Raw genomic sequence first — 10,448 nt, 5'->3', positions numbered from 1 at the left:
CCCTGACCATCCTCTTCATGAGACCGTCATCGGAAAACAGAGTCTCTTTAGTCAAAGGCTTCTTCAGATTAGCTGTAAAACGGACCACTACAGGAGATCTTTCCTGCCCACAGCCATCACCATCTATAATAACTCCTTGATTTAAATGAGCTACGTCAACATTTAATTTCCCTTTGGGATTAATAAAGTATTTTTGAATTTGAATTGAATGAATTAAATTCAAAGTTACCTTCTTGCCCTCTGGAGCACCTGTGGACTCCAGTGCACCATGAGCTGGAGCCATCTTGTGCATCTCTTCCAGCAAAGAAGTGCTGAACCAGACAAAATTGTGAGTATCCCCACACCTGACTGATGCCTCTCTCCCAGGGCTACTCCAGAGTAGGAAAGAGTCCAGCCCTTCTCCATTAGTTGGGTTAAAGAGCCCACGTTGTGCATAAAGGTGAGCCCCAACCATATCTCGTTGGCATTCCTCAACCTCACACACAGCTCCGGCTCCAGCTCCTTATCTGCCAGTGAGGTGACATTCCATGTCCCTAGAGCTAGTTTATATGTTGCTGGGAATCAACATGGCCAGGAATCCTCCCTTGTTTTCTGCCCAGCTCACATGGCACCTGTCCTCAGCAATCCCCCTTCCAGGTGGTGGGCCCACATGGAGGTGGCATCCTGTATCTTCTTCTGGCTTGGCATGGCCGAGCCCCAGGAGCCAAGATCCCATCTAGGCCTGGCTCCAGATGGGTGCCCTGGTAAACCTATGTAAAAAAAACATTTTTGCTTTGGGTTTTTAAAGTGAGTATAGAAAGACCAGTATATGCCAATGATGCTGAAGCTGTGACTGTATCAGTCTACCTTTTCAGCACATCTAGTCAGTCCAAAAGCTCAAACCAGCCACTAGAAAACACAAGCCAATGTATATTTTGTGCAGGTCTCATGCCCAGGTAAATGGTGAGGATTGCATCAGGAAGGGCATCTGAAAATAAACATTTAGCCATAACAAACACATGAGTACATCTAAATGACAATATTGGATCATTTGAGGCCTGAGTTAACAACAACAGCCACCAGTGCTGATGACAAACAGGATGCTGGTTAGTTTAAGAGCACAAGAAAGAAAATGTGCTAGGAAACAGAGGGAGAAGAGGAGAGATAAGAATGTGTGACATAGAGTAGCAACTCTAAACGTGGGGACAATGACAGGAAAAGGCAGAGAACTGGCTGACATGATTCAGAGAAGGAAGGTACACATATTATGTGTGCTAGAGACCAAGTGGAAGGGCAGTAGGACTTGCAGCATTAAGGCAGCGTTGAAGCTGTTTTACCATGGTTTTATCATGGATGATTATTAGTAACCAGTGCTCCAACTGAGACACAAGAGACAATAGTTGGAAATGGTGAGTGTTTATTTATAATTGGTGAATTCACTGGTGCTTGGGAGGAATCTGCAGAGGAGGAGATATGGTGAGTTTCCGATGGTAAAGATTTATGAAGTTTTGATCCACAAGAACTTGAGTAGCTTACTTGGTGTCTGTTGCTTTCCACGCTTGGAGAGAGAGGGGACTGGGAACTTCCAGGTATGCTGAGACCAGGGGGACTAAGAGGAAAACGTTGTCATTGGAGGGTGGCAGGATGGACCTTGGGATTGAACAGGAAGAACACAGGTTAGAAGGTCTTTCAAAAATCACCTTAGAGTTGCAGGAGCCAGTCACAGTGCCATAGTATAGACAGTGTTCCAGCGAGGACTAGAAGTTGCAACCAGCCTTAAATACCAGGAGCACCTTGTTAGGAGATGGGCCACAGCTTCTGGTAATTGGCTCCGCCCTGCCTCCCAGGAGCTGAAAAAATGAAGATTATAGACAGTCAAAATTCTAGGATCCCCACAGGTTTGAATAGGAAGATAAATGGAGTAGGGGTGGACTTGAAGGAGGAGTTTGCAAGTAATGTAGTATAGGCATGTCTGATGGAGTAATATAGTTGAAGGTAGAAGTAGAAGGTCTGAGGTTGAATGTTGTCAGTGGAGAAAAAGACATTCTGGGAGGCTCTAAATTAAGTGGTAGAGACTATTCCTAGGGAGGGGAGAGTGGTGATCAGAGCAGAGCTCAATTGACATATTGATGAAGGAAACAAAGGAGATGAGGAAGTGATGGACAGGTTTGGTATCAAGGAAAAGAAGGGGGCAAGACGAGAAGAAGAGTGGAGGCAGGTAGACTACATTCTTTGTAGAAGAAGTAACCTGGGGAGACTGGGAACTGTAAGGTGGTGGCAGGGGAGAATGTGGCCAGACAGCATTGGATGGTGGTATGTAGGATGGCTGTTGTGAAGAAGAGGAAAATAGTAAAATCAGAGAAGAGGACCAAATGGTGGTAGCTTAGTGTCGCACAGTGGATTCGCTGTTCCAATCGGACTCTGTGGACGTTGCCCTTGTAGGACAATTTTAGCTTGTTCTGGACTGAAACATTTTATTACTTTTATTGTGTTTTTACTGACATTTAAAGATAAAATGGAGCATTTTTACCCCTTTAGGGGAATAAAAATCCTGCGTGATTGAACTGTCCTCCCTTGGTGCTGTTTTACTGTTTTCCTCCTTGTTGTCTGGGAACCTGTGATGCCCAGCTGGCATTAAGCTGGGTGCTACATTAGGAAGGAAGAATGTTATGAGGAGTTCAGAAGGAGTAGTTAAAGGCTCTGGGTGGTAAGAAAGAGCTTTCAGATGACAGGTGGGTAGGTACTTGGTGTATTACCTGGACAGAGAAAAGATGATAAGGAAACCTGATGGTGGAATACTGAAGTGTAGGAAGCCATTCAGAGGTAGAGGTTAGACAGGAAGAAATGGAACTGTGAAAGGAGAGTAGATGGGATTATGAGGCTGTGCAGATAGTTTACGGCTTGTTAGATATAGAAACGGCAATGTGAGGAGAGTGTGATGGAAAGATGGAAAGACTATTTTGAGGAGATAATGAATGAAAATAATAAAAGGGTAAAAACTGTTGACCAGGAAATGGGAAAGGGCTATCTCAAAATTCTCCTGGATATTTATGTAAACTTGATTCTCTCCGCTCATCACCCCCACCCCCCACCCCAGGACACCTGTGGATCTGTGCCGGTTCCCCTCCACAGGACCAGCTGATAAAACTTTTCATCACTTTCAGAACTATGAAGACAGACAGAGACCTATCTGGCACAGTATTTGTAGGCGTTCCTCACCTTAATCTCAATGTCTTTACTGGGCCCGTCTCATATCTCTGTCTATGTTTCTTCCTCCCTACTTTATTTATTTAGTTATTTATTTTTTCACTGACAATTTTAGTTGGCCTTTTATTAAAATGTACTTAACTCTTAGTTAGCCTTTCAGGTTTAGCTTTTATCATGTCTGATCAACTGAGGTTTTTAAATCCTAGTTCAGTTTATGTTAGCTTTCATTATATCTTAGTTGGTTTTCCTCAGTTTATCTTCAGTATATCTCTAGTATAACTTTCGTATGAGTTATTATGACTTGTTTTGGATAAGTTTTACTCGTCTTATTTAGATTCATGTTTTAGATTAACTTTAATTGCTGTGTGTGTTTTCATGACTTCATTTAAATTAGCTTTTATCATGTTGGCCTATTATTAAATGTTTTTAACTCTTAGCTTGCTTTTGGTACTCTTAGTTAGCCTTCAGGTACCTTTAGTTTAGTTTTAACTTTATCATGATTTCATTTAGATTATCTAAGCTCGTATGTCTTATTTAGTGTCCCAAGTTTTAGATATGTTTAGTTTTATGATTTCATTTAGATTATCTTAGATGTTGTTGTGTTTGTTTTGACTCTGTATTTTTGTGTTCACATGTTGTAAAACACTTTGTATCACTTTGTTGCTGAAAAGTGTGATATAAATAAATTTGACTTGACCTGACTTAATAGTTCAAAGTATTCCAAATGATCGCATGAGTAAGAAACTTCAAACATAAATCCTAAAATTCAAATATTCTGTTCAAAGAATTATTTTTGGTTTAGATAAACTAATCATCCCCATTTCACCTTAGATTACTAAAGTAGCATTTGTTGCGGTGTTGGTAAATCCTCATTCAAAGTAATTACCTTATAATCATTCCTCAGAGGATTATTCTCTAAACTCATATTTTTAGTTTTCTTTTTTGTTGTGTTGTCTTAATTGTTTAATGTTGATCCTATTTTCTTGATTCAGCTTTATTTTTGTAATAAATATTAAAGACAAAATTTGGTTTTATCCTTATTGTGAGGAATGAATGCTATCCTTCAGTTGTTGAGATCTGATAAACTGTAATGTTCATGCTTGGTTTCTCTGTATTTTGCCATGTCTTGTCACTAATCACTCTCATTCAGTTCACCTGCTCCTTTCCCTTTATATTCCTCTCCACACCTACAGTGCCAGATTATCGAACGCGCCATGCAAATAGTTTTCCAGCAATCTCTAACTGACCTCCTGTATCATGACCAGGCTCTTGTTTCCTGGATTCTCCCCTGTGCCTTGCCCTTGTCTGACTCTTGCTGGCTGAAGGATATCTGGACCTCGACCCCTGCCTGTACCACGGACTCTAGCCTACCGCCAACCCCTAGGAAGAGTCTGTCGCTCTCTGCCTCCCCGGTAATGACCATTGCCCGTTTGACTCTGATCCTGGATTTACACCAGTGACCTACCTCTCGGCTACAACACCCCAGTTGGCCTACACCGCTCTCCGGCTCTTGATGACCCAGGTTAGTGCTTTCGCCGTCGTAAATCCCAACTTCCTGTGGGGTTTTTTTGGGTCACCAAATGCCACTCTCTCTCCCCAGAGCTGCTGCTGGCGTTCCTGCTACTGAATACAACTATCTTTCAGTTGTTTAATAAAGTTACAATAACTTTTCACTCCTGTGTCGAGGCTGAATTACCAGGTCCCACTAGTGGATCTTGTCAATAAACGTTGAATTTAATCTAAAGACTGAACTGCCCCCTCTTTACATCTGAGAACTTTTTTTTTCTATCTCAATGTTTTTAATTATAAGTTGTTTTTCTTTAATTCTAAAATTAAATCAGAAGTAAAAGGGAAAAGTTCATTGTGCCTGAATAAATATGATATTACAAACTGAAAAGTGCTTATCTATTTAAAAAGGTATTAAGACTGACACCTAAAAGTAAATGGAATGTCTGTTCACACTTTCAGTTATGCATCACAAGAATCTGTATTACATGTTGTCTATAGGAATACCAGTCCAACAAACTAGGTTAAACCGTAAATAACAAAAATAAATTCACCTAAAGAATGAAGTTGTGAGCAGGTAAATATTAGCAAGCTTACTTTTTTTTACTCTAACAAAGGCTGAATGACACACTCAAGATAAATAACTAACAACTCAGACAGTGAAAGCCGATCCTAAAGCCTGTGGAGAATTTAGAGCAGGAGGCGGAGCAAACACAGGTGTGGCGGTCCTGAAGGTGATAAAAGAACCACAGAGCCATGGTTACTCGATCAGCAGAGGCAGTAAAAGCCAGGACTAATGTCTGGAATGCTTGTCCCCTGTCTCTGCAGCTCCACCCTGTCATAACAGATGGGTGAGTCCCAACTGATTACTGAAGCCGCCATAAATTTTTCAAAGGAGCAACATTGATCTTTTTGTCTGTTTCTGCTGGAAAAAAAAAATGCAGAAAGCTGCGTTTACAGTTAACAGTGTCAACATGGAGCGTGGTGTTGCTAAGGACAGACAAAGGTATGTTAGCTTTGTGTTTTCTCCTCTTGGAATTTATTTTTATAAAAACAGAAGCAGAGAACAAGAATCATGAGTTTAATTAGCTGAATAAAAACCTGAATACACAAGCTTTATTTTAACAAGTGAAATGCAATATTTTACATTTTTTTTCTGTGTGTCAGGTAAAGGTTTTCAAGGCACTAAACTTAATATCACTTAATACTTTGATACTGATAAAACTATGTTGCTCCCTAATGATTTGTTTTTTTCTTTCAGCCAGAAAATAATGAATAATGACAGACTTGGAAACAAGAGATGGTTGTCACGACATCATTTCCTCTTCTTTATTCTGGTTCTGGCAGCTGTGCTTTTCTTAAACTGCGCAAACAAAAAGGACATGCCACCTGAGTGGAACCCTAAACGATGGATGCAAAATCATTCAACAAAACTATTCTTTCCTTTTGTAAAACAAAATGTTTCCTCAAGCAACACAGATCGATTTGATACTGAGCCGACAGCTGCTGCAGATATTGCTGGGTTTACAATTGAAGCCACCTCAGCTGCACTTCTTCAAACTCAGAACATTTCACCAACACATGAGGTAAATATCAAGAATCAAACTACAGATACTGTGGAGGTGATTCAACAGGTGCTACACATACTGTTTTCTACACCTGTTCCTTACCTATCTCCTGGACCGTACTTGGTAGAATATCCTTATGAGTATCAGTTTGTGATAAACGAGCCTCAAAAATGTGAGCAGGAGAAGCCTTTTGTAGTTCTGATGGTTCAAGTGGCACCAAGTAACAGAGCTCACCGTGATGTCATCCGCAGAACTTGGGGAAGTGAGAACCTAGTTCTAGATAAAGTGGTGAAGCTGTTTTTCCTGCTGGGGATGCAAACTGGAGAAGATACTCAGCAGGTCCATGAGCAGCTGCTGCAGGAAAGCAAAGAGCATCGAGACCTGATTCAGAGTGACTTTGTGGACTGCTACAAGAATTTGACAATCAAGACCATGGTGATGCTGGAGTGGCTAAACTTGTACTGCTCCACTGCTTCTTATGCCATGAAGATTGATTCAGACACCTTTCTAAATGTGCACAATCTGGTCAAAATGCTCTTAGATGCTCCAAAGACAAATTATATGACAGGTCTTGTGGCATATGAAGCTGCAGTCTTGAGGGATCCAGAATCTAAGTGGTATGTGCCTGAAGATATTTTACCTCAGTCAATTTACCCTCCCTATACTTTGGGTCTGGGCTACATTTTATCTCTGGACCTTACAGAAAAACTCATTGAAGCATCCAGACATATTAAAGCCCTTTATATAGAAGATGTGTATTTGGGGTTGTGTTTGCATCACTTGGGTATCCCTCCCACTGACCCCCCAGGCTATCTTTACTTCAGTGTATTTCCAGTGCCTTATAGTCCCTGTGAATTCTCCAAGGTAGTTGTAACCACAATAGAGTCATTTATTGATCGTGTGTGGCTGTGGAAAAACTTTAAAAGCCAGCCTAAACACTGCTGATTTTTGTTAACATTCTCTTTTTTGTATATATATATATATATATATATATATATATATACGTATAGACTCTCTGATTTAAAGATGTAAACATATTCCCATTATTGTATAAAATAAAATAGTGATATTATGTGTACTGTTAAGTAAGCAAGGATGGCCTAGCTCTTTAAAGACTCATACTGCCACCTACTGTTCTGCTTTGCATGTCATTTTATGCTAAGTTAGTTTTTAATTTTTGCATTATTTTGCAAAAAAATATTAACTTAAATGTGATTTATATTTGATGTTTGCTAAAAAAAAAAGTTAAAGTATTACCTTAAAAAAATTTACAACTTTGAGTCAGGATGTACAATAGCCGCTCAAATTCAATAAATGTATTTGTCAAGTTTCAAAAATATTCCTCTGTTTATGTCTTTGGGAAAGATAATCTCTTCTCTTTGTGCAATAATGATGAGCAATAAAAGTTATTTTTAGAGAAACCGTGGCTGCTTATTAATAATTGTTATCAATATTATGATAAGGATTCACTGTAATGAACAAATTTCATCCTTCAGTTGTTGAGATCTAATAAATAGTAAGTTTAATCTCAAAATTAAACTGCCCACTTGTTACACCACCATCTTCCAGTAGCTAACAGGTAATGACCACTAGTAGGTGGGAGCTGTTAGTCTTTAGCAGCCAAAGACTAACAGATGGTTGGAAGATGGTGGCTTCCCTGCAAGACTATAAGTGCATGGTTGCAGCCGGTGTTGAAGTTACAATTCAAACTGCTGTACCACAGGTACAAGATGTAAATTCATTTAAATACAAAGCCTGTTCAATGAAAACAAATGGGCTCTTTGCTTCTCTTTAATGCTATGCACAACCGAATGATGTTATTGTTCCATTCCTAAATATTTAAATCAAGCATATAACATTAACCATTTAGATTCAACAGCTAAGATTTAACATTTGGACATACCATTTACCATTTTGATTTAAAATTTAGACACACCATTTAGATTTAACTACAAGAAATGTTTAATATTACAAAAACCTTTTATACATGAAAGACGTTTTTGTGAGAAAAATCTGTAAAATGTATGAAACGTGAGCTAAATAAAAAAGTAATGGTCGTGAAAAAATGTCAACCAGAATTTCACACCAAAAAAGTGAGGTAAATCATGAAAATGAGTTTGGGTCATTCCATATGAATTCAGCCGAAGCTCCTAAATCCTTCCTGGGTCACAGACTCAGATTTGGGTGAAAATTGTTCTGGATGAACGTTTCTATGTATAATGAACATATGTAAAGTTATAGGCTTCAGCTCTTAAGGGTTTCTAAGATATGGCACTCCAAGTGTTGGGGGGTCACGCCCTATTTTTGACTTTGTAAATTGTGAACATTGTTTCAGTTGTATTTCAAAAGGTTACATCTTCTAAATGAATGACATGTAAAGGTTGCAAGTTCATCACAAAGCATGAAATGACCTGTTAGTGATAATTTTGAATGTTGAACTAGTGCCCCATACTGGGCAGCTTCCAAAAAATTTATCTTGTTGGATTCAATTCTTAACAGCGAGAAAAGGTGGGGACAGTTGGTCTATCAATATATTGTGTCTATGGTAACAATCAAATTTTATCATTACTGGAAGCTCCCCACACCTAGTAAAATTCCAGCATAACAACGACAAGAAAAAAGATTAGTAAATATTTTCCTGAATACAATTTTCATTTTTTTACCTAAGTTTTTAAAATTAGATTGTGTGAAATATCCTAAGTTGAATGCTTGCTTAACTTTCAGATTTATAGTTAACCTAACTAGTGTTAGCAAGTCTAAATGGTTTCCTTCTAATTATATTAGAAAATAAATGTTAGTATGTAATTTTAGAAGTTTACCCAGTTGAATACTTGTTGAACAGAAGCCAATAAGAACACCAAGGTATAGGAATGAATAATGAATAAACTGTTTTATAATGTTCAAGTAGCAACAACTGTTTACTTAAGATTAAAACTCATACATGTGAGACCCCCTCCACCCCCCCGTCAAAGAACCAAAATAAAAAATCATCTGTAATCAAAGCTGGCCCTGCCTATATGTGAATTAAGTGTCAGTCAATTCAGTTTAACATTCATCCGTCTTGGGGCCCCCTAGTGGCCACGAGGCCCCAAGACGGATGAATGTTAAACTGGATTGACTGACTGTAGCGTCTCTGCTGCCTGCAACATGGGTCACGTGTAATATGGACCAATTAGCAGACATGCATAAAAATTGATTGACAAAAATTCTGACAAATTACAAGACAATGTCAGCTTTTTTCAGCTCATCATAACCCTAAAGATTGGACCCTTAACCTTTGCTACCACCCAGGTAAGCCTATGCACTCAAGCACTTCACACTTTCCTATTTTCATCCTTCTTCTTGTGCCAAAAATTAATCGGCCGCTGTGGGAGCATGCATGTAACCCAAATTAATATCCTCATTTTGGATCTGCTTATATCATATTGAAGGCTATATAGCTTCATAGGGTTTGTAAATACTTCCAGCAAGAACTTCCCACCAGAACACGGGTAATATTTTAAAAATAGTTTTATTTTGGTAGAGACAGACAATTGTGACTTGGTAAGTCTGTGAATGGGGAACAGTGACAAAAGCAACTGAAGTAAGAAAATCTTTTCTGACTGTAGTGAAGTGAAGTGAGATTTATTTATATAGCACTTTTCAGCAACAAGGCGAACCAAAGCGCTTTACAACAGAAACAAAAACAGAATGAAACAAAAAAGAAAAACAAAAATCATGTATTCTAAATGAATCATGTATAATCTAAATGAAATATAGGATAATCTAAATAAAAATCTCGAAACCAGGCATGTCTAAGCATGAACTGAGACAGTCAAAATAGCTAAAATAATCTAAATGAAATCATGATAAAGTTAAAGCTGAACTAAACAACAATTAGGAATCTAACAATATCTAAAGTATGAGCAAAGGATAAACTAAACGTACAGAACTAAAGTAAATGTACAGGAGGGCTAAATAAGCTCAAACATGATAATGCTAAGACTAACGGTACCGAATTCAAAAAAAAGGTTAAAAAACAAAAACAACTGAACTTCTATTCTGTAGCTGAAGACGTTTCGCTTCTCATCCGAGGAGCTTTCTCAGTTCAGAAATAGAGAGTGTGGAGTTGAGCTTTTAAAGCTGAGATGTGATGTAAGCTGGATTGCTTGCAAATTGTTCTCACTCTCCTAACAATAGAGGCTCGTT

At 38.6% G+C, this 10,448-nt stretch overlaps 1 protein-coding gene across 1 annotated transcript; it reads left to right on the top strand.

Moving 5' to 3' along the window:
• The first annotated feature begins 5,808 nt into the window (after positions 1 to 5,808).
• LOC108249393 (beta-1,3-galactosyltransferase 1) lies at positions 5,809 to 7,652 on the top strand. Its single transcript, XM_017438772.3, has one exon. The coding sequence runs from the start codon at positions 5,919 to 5,921 to the stop codon at positions 7,203 to 7,205; it is 1,287 nt and encodes a 428-aa protein (XP_017294261.2). The 5' UTR covers positions 5,809 to 5,918; the 3' UTR covers positions 7,206 to 7,652.
• The last annotated feature ends 2,796 nt before the right edge of the window (positions 7,653 to 10,448 follow it).

The sequence above is a fragment of the Kryptolebias marmoratus genome, linkage group LG15 (assembly GCF_001649575.2).
Source record: "Kryptolebias marmoratus isolate JLee-2015 linkage group LG15, ASM164957v2, whole genome shotgun sequence".
Taxonomy (NCBI): Eukaryota; Metazoa; Chordata; class Actinopteri; order Cyprinodontiformes; family Rivulidae; genus Kryptolebias; species Kryptolebias marmoratus.
Note: the sequence above shows the minus strand (reverse complement) of the source record. Positions and strands in the feature narration are given on the sequence as shown.

Coding starts and splice junctions, on each gene's coding strand:
- LOC108249393 (XM_017438772.3), top strand. CDS start 5,919: ATGTTGCTCCCTAATGATTTGTTTTTTTCTTTCAGCCAGAAAATAATG.